This window comes from Arvicola amphibius, chromosome 9 (genome assembly GCF_903992535.2).
Source record: "Arvicola amphibius chromosome 9, mArvAmp1.2, whole genome shotgun sequence".
Classification (NCBI taxonomy): Eukaryota; Metazoa; Chordata; class Mammalia; order Rodentia; family Cricetidae; genus Arvicola; species Arvicola amphibius.
This window is the reverse complement of record NC_052055.2, coordinates 81,604,274-81,630,061: the sequence shown is the minus strand read 5'-3', so window position 1 is coordinate 81,630,061 and position 25,788 is coordinate 81,604,274. Positions and strand designations below refer to the sequence as shown.

Below are 25,788 nucleotides of genomic sequence, written 5' to 3'. Positions count from 1 at the left end.
ACCACTTGTAAGTATAAAAATCTAAACTAAAAAACCAAAAATATCTAAAAAAAGATTATATAATTTTTATATTTTCTGAATTCTTAGATTTTAGGGAAGAGGTTTGTAATGGGTTTGTTATTTGTTTTGTGTATACTGTACCCAAAGCAATGAACTTGTAAGTAGAAAAGCATAATTTAGCTGACAGTTCTGAAGGCTCCAGTCCAAGAATGCACCTTACTGCTTTTGGCGATATTGAAGCCAGAGGATGGTAATGGTGTGCATGTGGGATGCATGGTTGTAGTGAGAGCTGCGGGCAGTCTTGCTTTTCCTTCCGCCCGGCTCCCTGCCACCTGGCTAGCTTATGCCCCGAAATAACAACACACAAATTGTATTCTTTTAAACACTGCCTGGCCCATTAGCTCTAGCCTCTTACTGGCTAACTCTCTCTTGCTTTAACCCATATTTAGTAATCTGTGTAGCACCACAAGGTGGTGGCTTACCAGGAAAATTCTAGCCTGCATCCATCTCGGAGAGGAGAGTCATGGCGTTTGCCCAGAGAGGAAAGGCATGGCGATTGATTAACTTCCCTCTTCCTCTCAGCATTCTGTTCTGTCTACTCCACCCACCTAAGGGGTGGCCTATGAAATGGGCCAAGGCAGTTTCTTTATTAACCAATGAAATCAACTGAAACAGAAGACCCTCCCACATCACATGGTGACGTCAGCTGTTATACCATGACCTCACTGGGCTCCACTTACAGGCCCCACTGCCTCCCAGTGGTACTACTTTGGGGAGTGGGCCCTTAACAATAGACCTTTGGGGAACACACTTAAACTACAGCAGTATTCTGTGCACTTCTGACCTTGTATATAAAATGGAGCCATTAAGGCCTAAAGGTGGTTTTGCTTTGTTTCAGGAAAGCTTTCATTGCACAGCAGCTAATCTACTGTGGCATTTTGGGTCAGCCCTCTCTCTTTACCAGGCTTGTATCAGACTCTTCTTGGCTGTAATTATGAAAATCCTAGAGTAAACTCTGTAGTAAATTTGATCTTAAGTTGTTAGTCCTGGAAATGGCAGCACTGTTCAAATGTTCTATTTTTGTAAACATTAGAACTACTCACAAAATGCCAGGAATTTCAGTTTTAAGAAGCATTGAATACAAAGGTAGGGTTGCTTTCACAGAAAAAGACATTTGAGAAATCATGGAGTCACATGCATATAGGATTAAAGGATTGAATATAATGACTCTGTTTGGGACTTGAATAATTAACCTTGTAGTTAGGATTTAAAGTATTATCTTAAGGAGGAGAATATATGTTGGAAATTGTAACTGTAATGCAGGGTTCATTTATGTGTGTGTGCCAAAATTACTTTTGTTCATGTGAAGAATGAAAAGACCTGACATCTTTTTTATTACAGTGCATGCAAGATATGGGAAATACTAAAGCAAGACTACTTTATGAAGCCAATCTTCCAGAGAACTTTCGAAGACCACAGACAGATCAGTATCCTTTAAATTTTGTATATTGTATGTTTAGAGTTAGCACATTTTTACCATTAGTATTTTATGTTCATATTGAGGAAGATGTGAAGTGTATTATGGTACATTAATTAAAGATGGAAATTACATGCATGATAGTACATACTTATAATCTCACCAATGCTAGGAGGTAGAGCTGTAAGGTCCTAAGTTATGTGCCAACTTGTAGGTTTAATACATAGTAAGAACCTATTTCATGAAAACTAGGAATGGGTAATGTAGCCTATGTAGAATGGCTTGCTTAGTATGTAGAAGGTCCTAGGTTTGATCTCTATGTCCTAAAAAGAAAAAAGAAAGAGAATTGATTTGCCCTAACTTATGCTTTGAATTTTAAGTAGTGAATGTGTGTGTGTGTGTGTGTCTGTGTGTGTGTGTGTGTGTGTGTGTGTGGAGGAGGAGGAGGAGGAGGAGGAAGAGGCTTGTTCGTTTCCCAGCCACCCAGATTACCAAAATAACCACACAGAAACTGTATTAATTAAGTCACTGCTTGGCCAATTACTCGAGCGTATTGCTAGCTAGCTCTTACTTCTTAATTAACCTATCTCCATTATTTTATATTTTATCACGAGGCTAATGGCCTATCTGCAAAGTTTCAGCATATCTGTCTCTGGCGGTGGCTCCATGGCTTCTCTTTTGACTCTGCCTCCTTTCTCCCAGCATTCAATTTAGTTTTCCCTGCCTAGTGCTATTCTACCCTATCACAGGCTCAAGACAGTTTATTAATCAATGGTATCCACAGCATACAGAGGGGAATCCCACATCGCCTTCCCTTTTCTGTTTAAATAAAAAGAAGGTTTTAACTTTAACATAATAAAATTATGCATAACAAAGCAGGTTTCAAGTAAGAATTACAGTTACAATATTTATATCTACTTTATCTTGTATCATGACTAAGGAAAGCTGTATCTATTCTTCAACTCCATCAAAGACTCCAGAAGGATATAATATTACCGAAGTAAGCAGGAAGTGCAATTTAAGCCACTTCCAAAACTCTAGAATTGACAGAGACATCTTGCTGCCTGGACAGTCACCCAAAGTTCTTCTGTATTGTTTGGGCATCCATCTCCAGCCTACAGGCCCATAGTATCCAGCAGACTTTTCCACGAAGCAAGAAATTTCAAAGATAGTTCCACCTATATTGGCAGTTTGTCAGTAACTTTCTTCTGTGTCCTGCTGAATGTCTTGCAGACTCTTTCATGAAGCAGGAACCACAAAGGATGGTCTCACCTTTAGGCAAGTTCAGCAGTCATTTCTTTGTGGGTCCTGCATGTCAAGTTCATACATTATAACATCAAGCAGTCCAGGCAAGAACAGTTTCTTACCCAAATGGCTAACCAACACCATAAGGAGTCTCTTTGGTACCCATATTTCTCTTGAAGTAGCTTGGTGCTGCCAGGAGCAGATGTGTCTCAATGTCATGAAAAGTCCTAAGTTCTTAGACATCTTAAATGCCATATTCTATAGCCTTTGAAAGGTCTGAAGATAATCTATCTACCTGAAATATCTCTCTATATATTTAAAAAACCTAACATGTCTACAAGCTTGACTATTATAGATGATTTTCTATTAACATATATTTCTTAATTATACATTACATTTTAAAATGAGCTATGTAAACACAATACCTTAATCAAGAACACACACACACACACATATATATAAACAAAATGTATACAGTATAACAGAATTGACTTTAAATTTGTATCAATAAACTCAGATTCATACCAATGCAAATCTCTATAGCATATCCTCCTTTAAGTGTAAACAACATTTATAAACAATCATTTAGGGAATTTGGGTGTAGTTCTTTTCAAACTGCTTTCTGCTTTTTGTTGGGTGAAGTAATTTGTGGGCGTGTTTATGGCAACCTTTTGGGGGGTGTTGGTCCATCAAACCACATTAGTCTGGAAGGATTCCACAGGTTCTCATCTTCTGTGGAAACAAAAGAAGAACCTTTTTTCCAAAGCAACATATCCTTAGATCCATATTTTGAAATTAAAATACCTTTAAAGTATATATGTTGGTTTTGTTTAGCAGTCCCTAGAATCAAATGTCTCTCTGCAGTCAAAAAATTCAAAGAAAAGCACAATAATATACATAATCTAGACTCTGTATTTTTCATATTTATGTGGCTTATTTGTTTTTAACTCTATTACTTTTTAAATATTTATTTTATTATCTTTATTTAATCTATGACTGTACTCTTTAAAGACTTTTTTTGGTTTTTCTTTTTTTTATAAACTATTTACTTCCTCTTATAACTCGCTATACTCTTTTTTTTCTCCCAAGCCTACATATATTTTTTCAACACACTGTGACTTGTTTAGAGTCATTTTATGTCTGAATCTGTCCTGTTGTTTATCTGTAATTCTTTTCTGTCCAGGAGCACTTCTTAAAATGCTAAGCACTTCTAAGGCTGCTTTGCCTTTTGGCTCTGCCCAGTCCAACATGGCGGGGCGGAGGTCTGTTTAATGTGAGCCATGCTCACAGCCCCATTTTCAGGCACACAACAGGTCTATGTTGCCATTAAGCAAGTTGTAGCACTCTGGTCATAAACTCCATTTAAATGCTTGGCTTCCAAAAAGAGCCAGAGTTTGTGCTGGCAGCATGGCCCAGGAAACCACTGTTTCAAAAACTGTGGCTTTTTTTTCTGCTACTGATGAATGAGGAAAACCTCTCTTAAAGGAGCAGAGTCTAGAAGAAAAAGGAAATACAGATTGGAGAGGCAGTGATAGACGCCCTTTGTTGTTTTTTTTTTAATTTTTAATTTTTATTAATTTATTTACTTTTGTGTGTGTGTGTGTGTGTGTGTGTGTGTGTGTGTGTGTGTGATACTCTCTGGAGTGGCCTTTCCTTCTCTGAAAGTGAAGGTGTACACAGACCCTGAAGAATAGCACATATTTGTAAAAGAAATGTAGCCAGGTATACACATGAGAATCTGACATAGCTGTAGCCAGACATACTAAGTGATTTGTCAGAGTAAATGCTTTTCCCAAAGCATTTACTAAATTGGATCATATTAATATGAGGTATTGATCTTTTACACTTTACAAAAGAGATGGTCTTATAGTTGTTGGAAAGTGCTTAGGGAGGGACATTGTCTAAGCATATGTGAAGTTTAGAGTAGAAGATGACAAGTCTTGGACCGTGAGTTTAGCCACCGTGTGTCTATATAGCCTAAAAGTCAAGTTCAGATACTGTAGTTCTAGCTACTCAGGAGGCTACAGCATGACAGACTACTTGAGTCTGAACTACATAATGAGAACCTTTCTCAAAAATAATATTTGTCATCATTTTTTCTTTTACTCTGAAGCACTGCTATTTAGAGCAGTGGTTCTCAACGTCCCTAATTCTGTGATCCTTTAATACAGTTCCTCATGTTATTTCATTGCTATTTCATAACTGTAATTTTGCTAATTTTTATGAATTGTAATATAAATAATCTGTGTTTTATGATGGTGTTTCTTAGGCAACCCCTGTGAAAGGGTTTTTCAGTTCCCAAAAGGGGTCTCTACCTTCAGGTTGAGAATCACTGATTTAGAAAGATTAATAAGAAAATCAGTTTTGCCTCCTCTCATTCTAAAGCTTAAATCTCTTAGAAAAACTTAACATCAGGATGGGAATTACAGCTCAGAAACAGAGTGCTTATCTGGTAGTATGCCTAAGGCAGTGGACTGGATTCCCAGGAAAGAAAGAAAAGAAGAGAAAGAAAGAAAAAAAGCCAGGCCAGAGAGATGACTCAGCAGTTAAGAGCACTGGCTGCTCTCCCAGAGGATCTGGTTCAGTTCTCTGCATCCACATGGCAATTTACAAGGCTGACCTTGGTTGTTAAAAAGCTCACATTTCTTTACCTTTATAGTTGTAAATACAGTTTCATAAGGGAATTAAGTAAGAAAAAAATCAGTCTTCCTCTCTTTTTTCCTTTCTTTTTCTTTCCTTTCTTCCTTCTAGCCATCCTTGTAAAGCTTATGGGTCTTTGCGCAAAGTCTAATATCTCTGCACTTTTGTAGATGTAAATATATAACCCTAGGCCAATGTAGCTAAACTGATTTAAATTCATATAACAGGGACCTTGTTACATTCTTAACAAGATTTCTTGCTCTTTCAAAGTTTTACAGTTTAGAAAGGTTGTGCAAATGCTACTGAAACTATCATTTCTCATGTGAGATGTGGTTACTTATAGCTTCATGTACTAGGGTATGGCAAAAGATAAAGCTTTACTTTATTACAATAAAGCTTTCCATTATTACGATATTTTGTCTTTACTAAATGTTTCGATTACTTCAGTTCCATGAGTTCTGTTGTACATCAAAACTCATTACCAGTTCTGTTTTGAGCTTTTCAAAGTTTTATAGCTGTTAGCAGTGTGAAACTGGAAGGTCTTGTTCTTGGGAACAGAAGGGAATTTAATAGGTCCTTCGAGTGGTATCTTTAAAGTGGAGGGGAGGGATCTGAGAATACATGTTCATCTTCGTGTTTTTATTTACTAAATCTCAAACAGCTATGTAAACTTGACCTGTAAGTAATATATTCTTTACTTTGGTCATCTGAAAATAGTGTTATTGTATTTCCATTGCTGTTCATTTACATCATTGTACCTAAGTCCTTATGTCTCAGTATCAAGAGACAGAAAAAGGATGAATATGATATGGGTTATCCTTCTGAATATGTGTTGCTTTTACTGGTTGATGAATAAAGCTGTTTCGGCTAATGGCTTAGCAGAGAACAGCCAAGTGAGAAATCCTAACAGATATATAGAGTAGGTGGAGTCAAGGAGATGCCATGTAACTGCTGAAGGAGAAAGACTCCACCTCCAGTCTTGTGGTGATAAACAGATTAATAAAAATGGGTTAATTTAAGATGTAAGAATTAGTTAATAAGAAGTCTGAGCTAATAGGCTCAATGTTGTAATTAATATAGTTTCTAGGTGATTTTTTTGGTTCTGAACAGCTGGGGAACGAATGAGCAGTCTCCTACTACATTAATGCTTCCTGTTCTCCCAATATATTGGCTTTGTTGCCATTTCTCATTTGTTTAAATTGGTTATCAGCCAACAGTTTTACAGTAGTTGGTATTTCATCCTCTACTACAGATCTTATCTTTTAAAATCATTTCCTATCACAATATTTTTCTATTAGTTATGAGCTAATATTTAAAATAGCAGTATGTACCATGCATTTTTTACTTTGTACTTTATAGGGACTTTGTACTTTATAGGACATTTAATTCTTATAATAATTCAATTATATTGTTTACAAGTAAATTACAATAAATATTATTTTAAAGCTGATGAACTCAGGCACAAAAGTATATAAAAAGCTAGCTTCATTTGTTGGTTGCTTTTTATATGTATTCTCAAAATTCTGAACAACCTGTGATGACAAACTTTCAAGTTGATAATTAGCTAACTTGAAAGTTAAGGAAATTACCAGTTAATAGTAGGTACCTTGTGTATATTAACTTGTGTATAGATACACAAGTGTCGCCTTTTTATTGGAAACTGCTTTTGGGAGTTAGGCATTAGCATCAGTAGACATAAAGTGAAAATTTCTTTTGGGAATGCCTAGAATGACAGTTTATAGACAGTTTCTTCTTTAAATATGTTATAGTTCTTTATTTATCTACTGAGTATCTGTGTCCACTTGTGCAATGGGGTGCATGTGAAGGTCAGAGGACAACCTGCTGTGATTGTTCTTTCTTGCTACAACATGGCTTCCTGGCTTTGAACTCACATTCTCAGGGTTGTTGACAAGCATTCTTACCTGCTGAGTCATGTTGGCAGCCCTTTAAATCCATTTTGGTTTTACTTTGTCCAGAATATTAGAATAGAATTCATGTATGACTATAAAACTTTGAACCAATGATCTGTTCTACAAATGAACTTTAGTTAGAATCCTGCCATATCCACCAGTAACAATATTCTGTGACTACATGGACTCTTGTAGATAGGAGTTGAGTAGTTAGTTAAAACAGATCTACTCTTGTAAATATCCGAAAATATTTACCTGCTCCTCAAAATGTGCAGATTCCTAGAGTTTAGTTGTTATTTGCGTTAGGTAAAATTAATGATGAAGAATTGGTTGCATTTAGTATTATGCACAAATACATACATGCATGCATGTACACACACACATGCAGAAGGGCATGTGCGTGTGTGCTTCCTGAGTGGTTTTGCTTTAAGGGCTTCTTAGGAACTGAGAGTAGTCAAAACCAGCATAGCCATTCTTTAAGTCATTTCCTTGGAATTGAAAAATAGTTTTTTTTCTCCATAGTTCTCTGTTCATAATTAAGAAAGTCTTAATGATTTCACCAGTCTTAATCTTTTATTTATTTTTTTTAATTTTTTATTATTTATCTTATTTATTTTATTTTTTTTATTTTTTTAATCTTTTATTTTTATTAAACAGTAGTAGACAGATCAACTTTGACCGTGTGTAATTTTTATATTCCTTACTACATAGACAATTTCTGAGAAGCTTTCTTGTTATAAGTGGAAACCTTAGTTTCAGTTCCTGAACTTCTTCATTCCTCACCTTTGCAAGAAAAAAAATGGCCACTATATTAATAAATAGGAAATTCTGACGAAAGACCTGGATAAATCCAGACCTTCCCTCCCCCCCCTCCCCCCCAAGCAGGAAGAAAATAGCCAAAAATCTAAGCAGGAAGAGAAGAATCAGAAATCTAGGATTAGCCGGTTCAGTGACTGTGTTTCAGGAACTAGCTGAAGATAAAGTTAGATTGTACTCTTGAGAATAATCTTGAGAGGCAGGGAGTTGCCCCCTTGTGATCATCACTGGTATTTTCGGAATTTTCTACACCCTCCTTGCCCCTTTCGGATCACTGGGCTGTGGTTTCTTCCCTTAAAAGCTCCTTCTCCCGGTCACTCGGGGTCGAACTCTTCCCCTGCGTGGGTTATCTCATCTCATCATTAAACCTCGTGTGATTGCAGCAAGGACGGTCTCTCGTGAGTTACTGGGGAGGGGGGGTGTTATCCAGAGACTTGAGTGAGAGTCTCCCTACACTGGGAGTCTTTCACTGAGTGTCACCAATTCATGAGATAGCTGGTAAGGTAGGAAAAAAAATCATGTTAGAATCAGGTACTTAATCTTTCTGAGTTGCTAATTGTTCATTTGTGGTGTGAAAGTAGGCATAAGTACATTAACTTGGTTTTGAAAGAAATTAAAAGAATCGGTGTCCAGCACACAGCATGCACTGTTTGGTATATTCTGAGTATTGCTTGGATGCTAGTTTATGTAAAATGAATCTGAGCTAAACTGAGAGTTGGGTGATAGAAGTTTTGGTGGAGTTGGAATTAAGAATTATACTCTTGTTTTTTTCTTTTCAAGTTGGGATTATTTGTTTATTGTTTTAGAATGAGTTTTCCTGAAATAAATGCACTTTCTGTGGGGGGAGGAGGGAGAAGAAAAGTATGACCATGCACAGAATAGGGTGAGAAAGTGGAGATCGGGGATTAGAAAAGTAGTGGGGGCTGTTTGGAGAGCAATAAATAAGGGAAATGTACACGTGACTGAACTCACTTTTTTCCTTAAGTTATCTGTTTTCAGAGCAGTAGAATTTTTCATCAGAGATAAATATGAAAAGAAGAAATACTATGATAAAAATGCTATAGCTATTACAAATGTAAGTAAAGCTATCTTTTACCAATTGTTTGTTAAGTAGATTTCAGACGTTTAACATACAGCTCATTTTGTTTATTATAAAACATATTAATTGCATGTGCTTAACTGTTTAAATATTAGTGTTTTTTGGTTATATAACTTTGAAACTTAAAGTAGGGTGGGTCCAGCTTACTTGATCTTTCATTAAAACAATTCTGTAATTAAAAAGACTAAGCCACCAGTTGGGAAAAAAAGAGGGGAATATAAAATTACTTTGTAAATTCTAGAAATGAATGCTAAAGAAGACTTGTAGTCTTTTTTTCCTGCTAGAATATTGTTTGGTCTATTGAAACATGAAGAGCATCTCAAGAGCATATTAATGCTGGGATTATTAGCAAGTATATGATAATAGTTGTTACCTTGCTGTAGCAATCAAAATATATTAATCAACTGCTTTTATCTAGTTTTATTTCAGATTAAAATTTCCCTTCCTAGTTAATTATATAAGACTAATTCCCTTTATCAATGAAATCAATTTTTGGCCTTTGATTCCTTATTTAAGAAGCAAGTCTTACAGTAATTAATCTTGTGAAGTCATTTATCAGGCAGTTCTGAGAGTTTTCATCTCATTTGGCATTAAATTAGCCTTTTCTTTTAGTTCCTGTTCAGGTATTTTTCTGTTGCTGTGGTGAAACACCCTGACCAAGGTAGCCTATAGAGAGAAGGGTTTATTTGGGGGTTAATTTACTCTTCAGTTCCATTGGCATTAGAGTTCATCACCAAACTAGGGAAGGGTGGCAGCAGGCAGGCAGTATACCTGGAGCCGGAAGCTGAGAGCTGAGTGCTACATCTTAGTCCAAACTGAAACAAAGAGAGCAAACTGGAAATGACACAGATCTTTAAGACCTCATGGCTACACCTCCTAAGCCTCTCCAAGGAGCCACTAACAGGGAACCAAGTATATCTGGAGAGTCTAGTACCGAGGTAGCCCTTGTAGTACTTTGAGCTGCTTCTTCAACTTCGGTGGGTGGAACAGACAAAAGCTGTTGAAGGATAAATAAAAATTAACAGTGTTGAGAATGATGTTTATAATGTGCTTGAATTTAAGACTCCATTCATCCTTAAGTGAACTAATTCAATATCTAACAAATTTTCATATGAAATATTATTTAAAATATTTTATAAAATAAACTACTTTATATTAAACCCTGAATGTGACATTCTAAACCTTTTTACTTGAATTTGTTTTTTTTTTCCTCAGCAAATTGGAAGTTAGGATTATATATTAATTCATAAGAGCTTTATCTTTCGATGAAAACTGGTTTTCTCTTTTTCATGTATAGGTATTGTTTGTTAAGACATTCTTTTCAGTCATAGGAAATGAAGTAAAATTACAGTGTTAGGATTAAATGTCATGTTGTTTGTAACTCATTTTCAAATAGTTCAGTGAAATCTGGCAGTTGGCATGCATATGTGTATGAGTGCATAGAGAACACACATGGTGTATTAACATGTGAAAAGTATTAGTGTTTATATAGACACTGATACTATGTTTTTCTTATTCTTTATTTGTAGGCTTGGAAGTATAAAAAAAAGAAAGTAAAAGTTTATATACTCCTGAGTTTGTATTACTAATGAAATGAAAATCCATAAATATTTATGAAAGTTATTTACATGTAAACCATGTTCAGAGTCAGCTAGAATACTAAGTAGAGGTTATACCAGATTTTAAAAATGAGACAGAATATGAGTGCCTTATATCTAAGTTATTTCCTGAAAGAAGTGGGACCATTTGGACACTAGTTACATTAGTTGTACTCTGACCAAGAGCTATCTTGGTGACTATTGAGTTTTATGTGGCTATAACTCCTGTATTAAATAGCTCTAATTTGTTTTAATGTCTTATTTTTATAATTGATCTGTTTCCTGTTTCAGATGTTATTTAAGTATTGTCAGAATGTGCTACTGCTTTTGATTTTTTTTAATTTTAAGAATGATCCTTTTTCTTTATGTTAGGCAATTTCAAAACAAAGTACTGATTTACTTCTTGGCTTTCTATACCATATTTCAAAATGTGACAAAATTCAAAGCAGTAAACTGCAATGAAACAATAGCAGGGAGCTTTCTTGTTTTCTGTTGTTCCACAGCCTTAGTGTAGCCATGAACCAAGGCTGCTGGAATCCTTGTGAGAATGAGAGAAGATAGAATGGAATCTTATTCATTGCCAGGCATGATTTATTTTCAGCTATAAGGAATGCCTTCAATAGGTTGCCCTGGTGGTGCTAGCTGATCTGTAATCTTAGTCTAAAGCAGTGGCTCTCAACCTTCTTAAATCTGTGACCCTTTAATACAGTTCCTCAAGTTGTGATTCCCAACTATAAAATTATTTCACTGCTGCTTCATAACTGTAATTTTGCTACTGTTTTGAATCTTAATGTGAATAACTGATACACAAGATATCATGAAAGGGGGTTGCAACCCACAGGTGGAGAACCACGGGGTCTAGAGGCGGAGGCAGAAGGATCCCAAAGTCAAGGCCTGCCTGGGCTAGAGAGTAAGTTCAAGCCCAACATGGGCTATATAACCCAGTCAGTAGGAATCAGTGAATACTTGGAGTCCTAGAAAAAGCCATGCCAAGTAAAGAGGAAAGAACTAATAAAAGTATGGGCACTTTACCTAGTCAGGATAAGAAGAGCAAAGGTTCCTAAAAGTCAGTAGAGGCAGACTAGAGAACAGACTAGGAGGAGTTATAGGTGACTGAATGCAGAGAGTAGCCAGAGCAGGAAGAAAAGGGGGATACAGAGGTGTGATGTAGTGTGTAAATAATCTAAGATCAGATTTGCATGTGAGAGTAACAAGTGTAGAGCAAGGATTTGGGGAAGTCAGGAGCACTATTCCAGGAGACAGTCGTAACCTCTTACTAGTGAGGAGGTATGAGAAAGACATGGTTTTGAGAGATAGAGAACTTTCAAGAGTATCTAGTTTGTTTTTTTCCTTTCTTTCTTACACCTTCTAAAGAGGAAAACAATCACTTTCATAATAAAGTGGGGGTTTTTGTTTCTTGATATTTTATAGTTTACCTTCTCACCTTTTATATTTTTGTGTTTATTTTTACAAGTTTGTACAAATAAGTTTTATGATACAGGTTACCTTATTAAGTAATCTTATGTTTTTAATCCCATCTTACATGAAAATTTCAATAAATATCTCTAGGAACAACCAACTTTAAGATGGGCTCTAAGGTACACTTTGACCAGATTTTCTTTTTTTAGATGAGGACTCCTTATTTAGCTCTGTCTGGACTGGAATGTCTTGCATCCTGAGTGCTGGCTGGGTAAAGCCATTACTCCTGGCTAGTTTGACTTTTTCTTAATGGAAATTCTATATTTCCATGTGCTGTGCATTTTCTTTTATGTGAGGCTTGCTTTAATATTAATTAAATGGCTAGTTTACGCAAATCACACCAGAAACACTGTGCAAGGGAGAAACAAGTGTCCAAGGTGATTCAAGAACTACAGTCTTAATTAACTAGCAGATTGAAGGAGGAGTTGGCATCGTGCAGTACTGTTTTGACATTACATGATAGCCCATCTATAATAGCAACTCGAAGTCCCCATAGACACTCCCAGTATGACAGGGAAATACAGAGATGCCAGCTTTATGGCTCCAGAGATCTGGCATGCATTTTATAAACAGTCAGTTTTATTTCTGTGATGAAGAGAGCAGTAAGAAATGCTTCTGTTGAAGTGTTCACCTGTTCATGAAGAGATTGGGTAGGAAGATGTATGCAAAGCTTTCAGGTGAATTCCATTTTTGTGTGTAAATGGCTGCTTATGTGTTACTGCCATAGTCCCTTAAGTAACCCAGCAAGTATGGCTTTGGGACTTCTGTATGCACGCCCATCTTCATGAAGGACATGAATAAATTATTTTGTAATAAGTCTGTTGCTACTCAGCTGTTACATTAACCCAGTCTTTTCTTAGTCTTTGCTTTTGCTTTTTCAAATATCAAGTTAAAAATGTAATTATCTTTTACTATTTCCCCTGTTTTACTTTCCATTCTTAAAGTAATTATCAGCAAAAACAAAAAGAAAATTTTACTCTCCTACTTTGGATAGAACTTTTTCTTGCTTCAGTATTTTAGGGTTTCAGTAGTAACCTTGACTGAGAATGAATTACCAGAGAGAGTTTTATTAGTTTTGTTACGATCTTATCTAAACAGTTTAAATTTTTAGCCTAGTAAAATCTATTTTAAGTATATATTCTTTACTATGTCTTTTTAAATATTTCACATAGACATTGTTTTTAAAACATACTTATTCTTGATGGCAATATTTTACTTTGTTAAAATTCTTTAAACTGCTTTTATCAGAAACATGTGAGTGTTGGTTTCTTTCTGGTTTTTGTCAGTTTGATCACCACCTTCTCTTCTTTTTTCCCTCCTAACTTTGTGTCTGCACATCTAGATTTCCTCCTCTGATGCCCCTCTTCAGCCTTTGGTATCCTCTCCTTCTCTGCAAGCTGCTGTTGATAAAAACAAACTAGAGGTATAGTAAGTTTTCCACATGTGCATTTGTGGTGTTTGCTGATATGTGGGCTTCCTCTCACAAGACTGCGGTTTAGGAACACCAGTAGAAGTCATGTTTTGAGTAATATCCAGAATAAAAAATGTCAAATATTTAGTTTGCTGGATCTTGTTCTATGCCATTGGCATGAGTAAAGAGTTTTGTTTTATATTTAACTTCAGAGTGACTGATTTTGAGGCTATTATCATATTTAAACATTAAGCAATTTTTGTTGTCATATCCATTATTACCTTATAGGAACTTTAAAGGTTGATGAACTTGAAAGAACTTCGTTGTTGAATTCTCTGATTTCTATGTCTTTGGTCAAAAAAAAAAATCTTTTCTGACTATGGTGCTGTTTCTCTAAGCACTTGAAAGTTGATGTCAAATTTCTTTTTCTTTTCCTTTGAAGCAGTATCAACTGTCATATAGGAAAATATGTGTTTTAGGGGACTGTGATTTAGGACTGTCAGTGATGAATTTTAGAGTATATTATGAGTGTGGTAATAAGATAGGTATTCTTATGTCTTGTATTATGCATTCTTCAAGTCTCGTGTGCACATGTTTGAGAATTTTAATTTCCTTTGATATTACATTTTTTAAAAATTTTTTTGAAAAGGACTTGCTTGGTTTTTTTTTTTTCCTCATTTTTTTTATTAAAGATTTCCATCTCCTCCCCTTCTCCCCTTTCCCTCCCCTCCCCTCCACCCATACCCTCACTCCCTCCCTCTCCAGGCCAAGGAGCCATCAGGGTTCCCTACTCTATGTTAAGTCCAAGGTCCTCCCAACTCCCCCCAGGTCCAGAAAGGTGAGCAACCAAGCTGACAAGGCCCACACAGAGCCCGTCCACAACGTAGAATCCAATCCCATCGCCATTGTCCTTGGCTTCTCAGTCAGCCTCCACCGTCGGCCACATTCAGAGAGTCCGGTTTGGTCACATGTTCCAGCAGTCCCATTCCAACTGGAGTTGGTGATCTCCCGTTAGTTCTGTCCCACCGTCTCCATGGGTGAACGCACCCCTCAACGGGTCCTGACTTTCTTTCTCATGTTCTCCCTCCTTCTGCTCCTCATCAGGAGCTCAGTTCGGTGCTCCAATGTGGGGCTCTGTCATTTTCTCTATCCGTCACCAGGTGGAGGTTCTATGGTGATATGCAAGAAATTCATCAGTTTGGCTATAGGATCTGGCCTTTTCCGGCTCCCTCTCCTCAGCTGCCCAAGGAACTGCTGTGGGCATCTCTCTGGAAACCCGGGAACCCCTCTGGAGTCAAGTCTCTTGACAACCCACAGATGGCTCTCTTAATTAAGATATATGCTTCCCTGCTCCCATAGATATTACATTTTTTGTGTCTACATCTTGATAAATGGCATGTAGACTTGTGGGACACAAAGACAAGTAAGATATGCCTGTGCCCTTGTGGACTTTGTAGTCTAATGGGGAAATAAAGCAGTTTATAATGCAGTGTATTTATGCTGTGACTGAGATAGCTTTGCTACTACTCTTAGAAAATATACTTCTGATGGATTTTATACTCTTGAAAAGGCATTAACTATAAGGATCAGGAGATATTCCAGGTAGAGGAAGCAGCTTGTGAAAAGGTATAGGTGGAGTACTGTGTTTAAGGACTGGCAGGTTGAACGGTGCAGCGGAAATAGGAAAGAGGTAGGAGAAGTGGGAGGGAGTCCTTAAGAACCCACCGAAGGAGACTGTTCTTCGCTCTGAAGGCTGGGGGGACTTTAATATGAGTTTAAGGGGAAGGGGCGAAGGATAAGGTTTTCATGTTTTCAGAAACTCTGTTCTACTTGCTCCTGGGGATGTGAATTTTGTGGTAACAAATGAAGAAAAAGGCATAAGAACCAGACAATCCAGAAATAAAATGACAGAGACACCCGCTAAAGTGGAACAAGGAAAAGAAGGGTGTAGTTTAGAGCTATCAGAAGGTAGACTATGTGGTGTTTATAACTGGTGAGCCATGGGGTGCCTTGGCTGCCATTTCTGACTTCAGCATCTCCATGTGAGATAGGGATCTGATTTGAAGAGAAAAAAGGAAAATGAGATGAATTCAAAGTTAGGCACATTCAGTATGAGGTTACAGGTGATAGCAGGTATTTGGACATAGAGATTTATACAACTCGGAGAGAGATCCAGAGGTGTGAGAGGTGGAGTCTCAGCTCTGAATACTATGAATACTCTGAATACTCCACCAGAGGAGAGCCATTTCCATGAGACTAGCTGAGCGTTATTGCACAAGGGGAGTTGATGAGACTGACTGGATTTTAGAGCACACAGCGCAGGGTTAAAAGTGAGTAGGCTCTGGTGATTTAGTGTTCAGTAGAAGTCCTGGAGGGCCTCTGTTCTCTTTTCTGTTTTCTCTCCTTTTCTCCACCTTCCTGTTCCCTTTTAACACAGGGTTTGATGTAGTTCAGGGCAACCTTGAACTCTTGATCCTCCTCTGGAGTTTTGGGATTGCAGCTGTGTGACACCATGCTTGGCTTTTGTCTTTAAAAAAACAAAACAAAACAAAACAAAAAACCCACCAGCTTTTGATTCTGTGGGTAAGAGTCAATGTCTGGGTCAAACGCTATGATCTTAGTTTAGAGCCCATACTGTTAATGTTTCTTCCAACCCTGGGTCATTATGTCATAACTGGAATCAGAAGTATTTCATTGGCTGACATTCTAGTATAAAAGGGAATCAAGTCATACTGCTTTCCCCCTATTAGATGTAACTAAGAACATTTATTTTGGGTAATTTCAAATGTGCCCACCAATCATAGTGTTTAAGATATGAGCCCTTTTCATTAGTGATGTTTTCCTTGAAAAATGACTTGGTTTCTATAGGCTGCTGTATCAAAATGCCATGTGTTGTGTGGCTTATGAACAACAGTAATCTATTTCTCACAGTTCTGGAGGCTGTAAAGTTCAAGACCAAGGCCCTGTGTCTTGTGTGGGCCCACTTGCTTATTCATAGAATGGCACCTTGCTGTGATCTCACTTGGTGGAAATGGGTAAGACTCACTCACTCTGGGGCCTGTTTTACCAGAACACTAATCCCAGTCATAGGGGTTCTGCTCTTGTGACTTCATCACCTCCCAAAGGCCCTCAGCTCTTAATACTGTCTCGCAGTGTTGGGGTTTTAGTCTCAACACATGTATTTTGAAGTGGTCACAAACATTTCAACCGTAGCAACAAGTAACAGCTCTAAGAGGTTAAGGAGCAGCTTACTTAGCTTATTAACATGGGTCAGCTTTTATCACTAAACCTTACTAATTATGTCTGGAAGACATTTTATAATTTATTAGAACTTTTTGCTCATTTTATTTTTCTTACAAAGTCGGGATGATTGCTCACTTCATAAAGCTGTGTGAGGATGAAATGCGTTGGGAACAGTGCCTGTGCTATTAGCTGTAATCTAAGAAAAAACAGCAGGTAATCATAAAGTTCCACTGTACTTTAGTGAGCAGTGAGACCTGAGTGCTGGGGTCTGTGCTCCACCAGCACAAAGGGGTACTGACTAGCGGTTGTATTTTGAGTATTGCTTTCCTAGTTTTTGTTTTTCTCATTTACAAGAAGACAGTAATGATAATAGTTGCTTTGAATAGTTTTTGCAAAGATTAAATTAGACATTAAGGAAATGTGCATAGATGTATTTTGGAAGTGAAGTTTGGTTTGGGTTATAGTTGAGTCAGATATAGATGATGCTTCTGATTGATCCCAGGAGCTTAAATTTTACTTTTAGTCTGGAGTTCCAAGTAGTTGGGCAGATAGAAATAACCTAATTCCTAGATGGTCTTCTGTTTGTTCTAGACTGTTTTTATATATGCTCATTTGGTAATTAAAATCAATTGCTCTTTATGTTTTAGCACTTTAGGTATTCAGAAAATACAATATTATGTTACATTTACTTTGTTCTTGAAAAGCAAGATTGAAACAGATGGTTTGAGAGAATTGTCCTAAGGGACCTTAAATATATTTTTTTTATCTGGGTTGTTCTAATGTGCTTTTCTGTTGCTATTATTAATACTATGTCCAAGAGCAGCTTAGGGGAGGAAAAGGTTTATTTTAGTTCGTACTTCTAGGTCACAGTGCATCACTGAGGGAAGGTGGAGCAGGAACCTAAGTAGGGACTCAAGCAGCCCATGGAGGAATGTTGCTTTCTAGGTTGCTCACTGCCATTGTGTTCTCATGGAACCCAGGCTTACCAGTGGGATGGTACCTCACAGTGGGCTGAGCCTCCACATCAGCTAAGACAGTCTATCATAGATGCAGCCACAGACCAGCCGACCAAGGCAGTTCTCCAACTAACTAGAGGTTGTTTGTAGTTGACACTAAATATTAGCACACAGGTTCTGGAAGTTTAGCCATGTATTCTCATTTTGCTAAACATACACTGTTGGTGTTTGTATACAAATGTTCTCACCAACTTACTGTTACTCACGGTAAGTTGCTTGCCAGTAAAAGGAAATGGTAACAGAAGTGCTTTAGAATTTTGCACTGTTCTTAAGCTTATAGTTGAAGACATTGCTGTTTATGCCATAAAGATATTTGCTATACTTTTTTTTTTCAATTTGGGACCAATGCTGAGAGTTTTATTTTCTTTCTTATATTTTGCTGCAAGTGCTGAAATTGAAATTAAATTTCTCATATTGGTGTCCTGCTTTATAGTTTATAGTATTCTGAGGTTTTAAATACCTTTTTAAAATAAATGTACATTAAAATTAAGTCGACTTTCAATACTTAAAAGCAATCTTCTATAACTCTCATCTATCACTATGTAAACTGAATGTTATTGTCACTTCCAAAGCTCCCATCTTACAACCTTTAATCACTTCATTCTTTCTGTTTAGAAGGAATTAGCATACTGACTTTTTCACTCAGCATCAGTATCAATTTTGTGTTTTTATTTATGCATGATGTGCTTTAAATTATTTTATTATTTTGCAGTTTTATACTCTTATACCTACAAATTTTTTTGTCTTTTTCATTTTTATGAGTGGCTAAATCCTTTGAAGTTCTGTTAGTTCACATTATAGCCTAGGATACCACTGTCCACTGTTCTCTTTGCTCATTTATACACGGCAGGCACAGATTTGCGCTCTCGCTCTCTCTCTCGCTCTCTCTCTCTCTCTCTCTCTCTCTCTCTCTCTCTCTCTCTCTCTCTCTCTCTCTCTCTCTCGCTCTCGCTCTCTCTCTCTCGATTTGTTGTTACTGTTCTTAATTTTCCATGGAGTACAAATGGTGAACACGGTAATACCATTATTATATTTTACCCCAGCTACTTGCACCAGTATTTGAATCTGGCTCCATGTACTGTCCTTAGTATTTTTAATGAGAAAATCTTTATACTAGTTTTTAAAAACATAAAATTATGACTTAAAATTTGTGTTACTTTTGAAATTAAGATGATTTGGTATTTTAACTCCTGTGTTTTTCTGATATGGTATTACTTTATCTATATCACAAAGAAAGTCTGTCCTGCTGGTGTGTGCTGCACACCTTTAATCCCAGCACTTGGGAGGCAGTATGGATCTCTTACCCCCACCCCCACCCCCCTGATACAGGGAACTCACTATGTAGACCAGGCTGGCCTCAAACTCACAGAGATCTGCCTGCCTCCTTGTCCCGAATGCTAGGATAGAAGACAGATGGATCTCTTGAGTAACAAGCCAGTCTGATCTACAGGTTGAGTTCTAGAACATTTAGGGCTACAGAGTAAGACACTCTCTTGAGAAAGAAAAGGAAAAAAAAATCTATCCTATCAATTGGTTTACTTCTTTTGTATGTACGAAGTAAAGTATTAGCCTGATGTAAATATGTACTGAGAATTTGCTGAATTGAGTTCTTACCCTTTAAAACAAATCCTAAAGTTTAAATTGTCTGACTCGTGAAATTTTGAGTAATCCTGTATATTGTGTTTAGTATCTAACCTCAGTGAAAAAATGAAATTGCTTTTGACATTCAGATTTCAGTAGCATGTGGATTATGTAAGCACTTGATATTTCTGTTTTTTTTCAAATGATGATTTCAGTGAATAAAATGAACTAAAAGTTCCTGTTTTAAAAAGTAAACTTATGAAAACTTTGTCTATGTTTTAGAAAGAAAAGGAAAAAAAAAAGGAAGAGAAAAAGAGAGAAAAGGAGCCAGAAAAGCCTGCCAAACCACTAACAACTGAAAAGGTAAAATTTCTTTTTTAAAAAAAGTCTAAGATTATCATCTTATTATATGCCTATATTAAAGACTTTCTGAATATTTATGAAATGCCAATTACTAGCTTTTCAGAAACTAATCACACAGTTAATCCTTCGTACTGAGAATAGCCTCGTGAGCCTCTCTTATGGATTTCTAGTCAGTTATAAGTGTGGGTTCACATCATCTCAGATCCTTATGAAGCAAGTATTCTCCTCTGAGTGACCCTGAGATGGTGATTTCAGCTGCCATGTACAATGAGGCTGGAGTAAGTTTACAAAATGAAGAGTCACAGGTGAAAAAGCTCGGACAGGATTCTCTGCTTCATAACATGAGTTAGATCTTGAAGCGTGAGTAGTTTAGTGTGGAAGAAAGAAGATGCTAGACTGAAAAGGCAGCCTCGAGATGGTCTTGGAAACCGGAAATAAAGTGTGAGTTTGGACAGATCTGTGTCTGTGAATGAGGAATAGTGAAAAGTAAGGCCAGAACAGGAGTGTGAACTCATATCATAGGTATTCATTCTTCTGATGAGGAGTGGCCCTGGAATACACTTTGTTCTTGTTTTCTCTCTTTCCTCATCCCTCCCTTCTGTAGCTCAGGCCAACTCAAGCTCTTTTCTTAAGTGTTTAAGTTACACTTGAATTGCTGTGTTGTGTGAGTCTTCTGTGCCTAGTGTATGCATTTCCACCAGGGTGGTTGGAGGTCACAGGACAACTTGCTGCAGTTGGTTCTCTCCTTCCACCGTGTGGGTTCTGGGGATTGAACTCAGGTCAGCCGGGCTTGGAAACAGACATCTTCAGTAGACACCTCCTGAGCCATCTCAGTAACCCCCAGGTTAAATGCCTACCTCCTCTTCCTGAGCCTCTTAAGTGCTAGACTGACAGATGTGTGGCACCACACCTGGCTAATACTTGAGTTTCTAAAGGAGGTGGTGCACCTAACTTAGAGACATTGTTTTGCAAGGGTATTTTGGTAGTAGTGTGTAAGAAAAGTATGATAGATAAGCAGAGTTAAGGAAAACATCTTTGCAAAGGAATTGGGCGTATAATTTTGGTGCTTTGATTTTGAATGTGTTTCATCATTCATGTGTGGAAACATGGAAAGAGAATGATTAATTCCCTTTGATTTTACATCTTCTTGATAAATGGCACGTAGACTTGTGGGACTCAAAAACAAGTAAGATATGCCTGGGCAAATAATTAGATTGAGATAAGAAATTCTTTTACAGCTTAAATGGTCTGCTGTGTTCTTACTATTTTACATAGTTTAAACCAGAAGCATTGAGTAGCTAAAATAAATTATTGTCTTATAGAAAGCTATACAAGATGACAGTAATAAATAATTATATACTAAAATACCCTGAAGTCTAGCATGAGGAACCCACTGAAGTCGTTATAGCTTTTTAATACTTAGTTACTATTAAAATAACTGAAATGATAAAGTGTGTGTGTGTGTGTGTGTGTGTGTGTGTATAGTCATATTTTAGATATAGGCTTTGTAGTAAATTGAAAACATTTTTTCCATGGAATTTCTAAAATGATTTTTAAAGTCTTTTTTTTTTTTCCTCATGGTTTATTTTTTTTTATATTTAAAAATTTCCCTCTCCTTCCCTCCTCCTCCCCCCTCCCTCCCCTTCTCCTCCCCCTTCCCTCCCCCCCTTCTCCCCCCTCCCTCCCCTCCCCTCCACCCATACCTCCCCTCCCTCAAACCCGTCTCTCTGAATGCGGCCAACTGCGGGGGCTGACTGAGAAGCAAAGGACAATGGCTCTGGGCTCTGATTGTTCTGCATGGACGGGCTCTGTGGGAGCCTTCTCAGCTTGGTCGATCACCTTCCTGGACCTGGGGGGAGTTGGGAGGACCTTGGTCTTAGCATAGATTTTTAAAGTCTTAACATTTTATCGCAAGTGAAGCAATAAAATAAGGAAGAAATCTAATTACTTTATGTGTAAAGCTTTCATTACCTACTTAATAAAAGAAAGGCTTTTGCTCAGTAAGCATTCAAGCTCACAATCCTTTTTTGTAAATTAGAAATTTTCTTAAATAGAAAAAAGGAGATATTTTCTCAGAAAATGCTTTGATAGAAAGTAGTTTCACTAAGCTAAAGCCTCCAGTTAAGTGCATCAAGGTTTAAGGCTCAACAATTAAATTAGATGTGTTGTCGAAAAGGATGAAACCATCTAGAACTTTACTGAGTGCCCAGTGTAGTGTAAATATCATTTTGAAGCCTTTAAGTGTATTATTTCATAGTCCTCATGGTACTTTGAGGTTGGTATGACTGTTTTTTTTTTTTTTTTTTTTTTTTTAATTTTTTCATTCTTTGCTTGAACCAGAATGATATAGGATCAGCAGTTTATTCCTGGTCACACAGCTGTTAGTAGTGACTAAGCTGAGATTCACTAAGCATCTGCCTTCCTAGCATGCACTATGAACAGTAATGTACTGTGTGTACTATTAGTTTATTCTCTACCATCCAAAAAGGGATTAAGAAAAGAAGGGACATTATGTATTTGTCATATGGCAGCATGGGTAGGGGCGAGACTGTCCCCTGTCTCCCCCACCCTCCCATCAATGCCTGAGGCAGATGGGAGAGCTGTCCCCATCTGTCTTGTGGCCACATGGGCAGGGGAGAGATCCCGTCAGGCGGGAGAGCTGGACTTGAGGTCATAAGAACAGGAGAGCTGTCCTTGCCCCTCATCAGCTGCAGTACTCAGGAGAGTGGCCCCTGCGCCTCACCTGGGCAACACAGTAGAGCTTGCCCTGAAAGTGTAGGTGTGGGACAGCCTACCTGGAGGATGTGAAAACAGGAGAACTGACCCCGCTAGGGGTGAACTAGCCACTGAAATGCTAGAGAACTCACCCTGGTGCTAAAGACAGGGGAAAGCTGTCGGGCTGACCAATCCAGACCCAGAATCAGGGTTAAGTGTTGACCCATCCCAATATCCATGCCATCTGTGATCTGCTGGATCCAGGGTCACAGGATCTCCACAACACAGGGCAGCAATAGATGTCCAGGAAGAGTCCCAGTATTGATAGTGTAGTAGAGACCAGAGGCCTCAAACCAAACCATTGATTCTTTGCAATGAATGTCTGCATGTAAAGATGTATGGCTAAAGGGGTTTACTATGTAACTCACTGCAGCTTCCATGATGAGGGATTCACTCTCCCCCCTCCCTTTTTTAATTTTTTGACTTTTTTATCTTAAATTTTATTTTGTTTTATTTTGCGGGGTATTGCAGGGTCAGAGGGCAGATACAAAGAGATGGGAGATGGATGTGATTGGGATGTATGCTGTGAAAGACAAAAATAAATGTTTAAAAATGGGAACAGGAGGGCAGAGAATCAGCTCTTCTTTCTACTAAGTACTGTTCATTGTGCTAAGCATTTCTTGTGTGCCACTTAGGGATGACAGTAATCCTGGGAAGTTTCAGTACAGTGATTATGCAAATTTAATATTAATTAATGCAAAGAAGAAATAGAAAATTCATAAAGAAAACCTGGCTCAAGGTCACGTGTAATAATTGGTGGAGTCATCTTTCTAAAGGGTGGCTGGGAAGGAGCTTATTACTGCCTTACTGTATTAGCTACTGTTCTTGTTGCTGTCAATCAAAAAGCACGTTAAGAAGGGTTTATTTGGGCAACATGGTATATTAAAAAGAATATGGACTTTGAAGTCAGGAAAAATTCAGTGATTATGATTAAAGTTTAATTTTAACTGAGTGTGATAATGCATATCTGTAATGCCAGCACCCAGAATGGGAAAGTAGGAATTTGAGGCCAGCCTGGGCTGCATAGTGAGATGCTATCAAAAATAATTTATAACAAAACAAAGTAAACCTGTAACGTAATATTCCAAGAAATGATCTTAGTTTACAAGTATTCTTAAAGTAGTCTGCTATGCCTAAAACTGAAGACAGCTAATATGTAACATATACACACAGTGTAGATAGACTGTAACAGGTTATTAGAACACAGCAGTGAATAGTCCCTGCCTCGACACACTCATTCTGAAGTCCTCAGTTTTTAGTCTCACAGACATGTCCACATTGGCTTCCAGCAACATGCCAGTTACAGTTCAGAATTTCCTCCCTGCCAGTGGGTTTCTGTTTGCATACATTGTGTTTCTTGATGTCTGCCTGGCTTCTGGTTTGGGAGTTTTTTACACACACACACACACACACACACACACACACACACACACACACACCCCTTGTCTTATGACCTCATTTCTCTGATGTATCTAAAAGAGATGTTTAATTTTCATCCTCCCACCCTTTCTACTTGTTAAATTCAGCAGCTTACAGATTCCTTCTGTGCTGTTGTCTGCATTAACTAGCCAGCTAAGGAGCAGCGGTATCTCTTTCTTGAGGATCACCTTTTACACCTGTTACTTAAAGGAACAAGAAATGTCAAAAATAGGGTGACTGAAAAGTAAGCTTTCATTCTGTTCAGTCTGTGAAGTAGCTTTGTAAATTACTGAAAGACTGGGCAGCAAAGCTTCTGCTAATAACACTGTAGTAATTTGAATGGGACTCCTACTTGTTGGGAATCTCCATAGAGTTTATATAAAGTTGCTTTATTTGAATAGACTTATGTAAGTGCTTGCTGAAAAATTTTGCTCAGTAAATTGTAGAGCACCTAACTTTACCCTCACATAGTTGACTCAGGTATTCTAGTAAGTGGTTTTCCACCTTCCTAGTGCTTATGACCCTTTAATACAGTTCCTTATGTTGTGGTGGCCCCCAACCATAGCATTATTTTTGTTGCTGTTTCATATATGTAATTTTGTTACTGTTAAGAATTGTGATGTAAATATCTGTGTTTTCTGATGGTCCTAGTTGACCCTTGTGCAGTGGTTGTTTGACCCACAGATTGAGATCGCTGCCTTATTAAAAGGCAAAGTCTGTGATGCTATTGGAAGCTGGATAAGTTACAGTGCAGTGATTCTACATGTGCTGTTTTCCACTTCTGAGCTGAGTATGATCTGTCAGAAGGATGATAGTGAAATAAAGAGCAATGTGGTTGTCAGAATACTTTGATATTTACCTGTGCTCAATTTCCTTTCCTCTCCAACCTCAACTAACAAGAGTTAGTAGCAGCTAGAAAATAATATGTGATCCAGTTCCTCAAAAGTGTAACTTGCTGGCGGGATGACTCAGCAGGTAAAGACACTTGCTGCCAAGCCTGAATGGAATTTTACCCCTGGACCCTGGATGGTAAAAGGAGAGAACTGACTCCTCAAAGTTTCTCTCTGAACGCAACACATGTCATGGTATGCACATACACATACATACCACACAAAATAAATGAAGAGATAAAAGTATAAAAATCTGTGCCTGCTGATGCAGCCCTGTGGCCTCTGCTTGTTGGAAGGTTGCAGACTACAAGTTGAAGGCTTACCTGGGCAACTTAATGAGACTTGACTCAAAATATAAAGAAGGAGGAGTTAGGAATATAGCTCAGAGATAGCATTTGCCTATCATGTATAAGGTGACAGGTTCAATTCCCAGTACTACGGGGAAAGGTATAATTTCATTTAAATTTCTGTATTCACTATTCAGTGGTCTCATTGTATAAGAATTACCACTGTAAGTTCAAAGACCATGTTTACCTGCTTAAAAAAAATAATAAATGCTTTAGGATTCCTTATGCTAACTTCATTAAAATTATGTATAAGTGAAACTTAAAAGATTGGTTTGATTAATAAAATTATCAATTAATCTAATGATTTACTTCAAAGGTACAGAAGAAAGAAGATCAGCAACTTGAGCCTAAGAAAAGCACCAGCCCAAAAAATGCTGCAGAGCCCACTGTTGATCTTCTAGGACTTGGTAAGTAATGGACTGTAAACAATTGAAAGCCTACTGGAAGTGAACATGTTGTCCAGTTCTCCAGTATTATAT

The 25,788-nt window shown here is 37.5% G+C and overlaps 1 protein-coding gene across 2 annotated transcripts in view; it reads left to right on the top strand.

The window, feature by feature from the left end:
• Smap1 (small ArfGAP 1) overlaps positions 1 to 25,788 on the top strand; it is an 82,848-nt gene that overhangs the window by 39,577 nt on the left and 17,483 nt on the right. Inside the window, exons 3-7 of one of the 2 annotated variants that reach the window (XM_038343218.1) lie at positions 1,402 to 1,487; positions 9,088 to 9,163; positions 13,607 to 13,687; positions 19,798 to 19,878; positions 25,626 to 25,716. In XM_038343218.1, coding sequence (XP_038199146.1) covers positions 1,402 to 1,487; positions 9,088 to 9,163; positions 13,607 to 13,687; positions 19,798 to 19,878; positions 25,626 to 25,716 — 415 coding nt within the window. The remainder of the gene's footprint in view (positions 1 to 1,401; positions 1,488 to 9,087; positions 9,164 to 13,606; positions 13,688 to 19,797; positions 19,879 to 25,625; positions 25,717 to 25,788) is intronic. The other variant, XM_038343220.1, reaches the window with a different exon arrangement.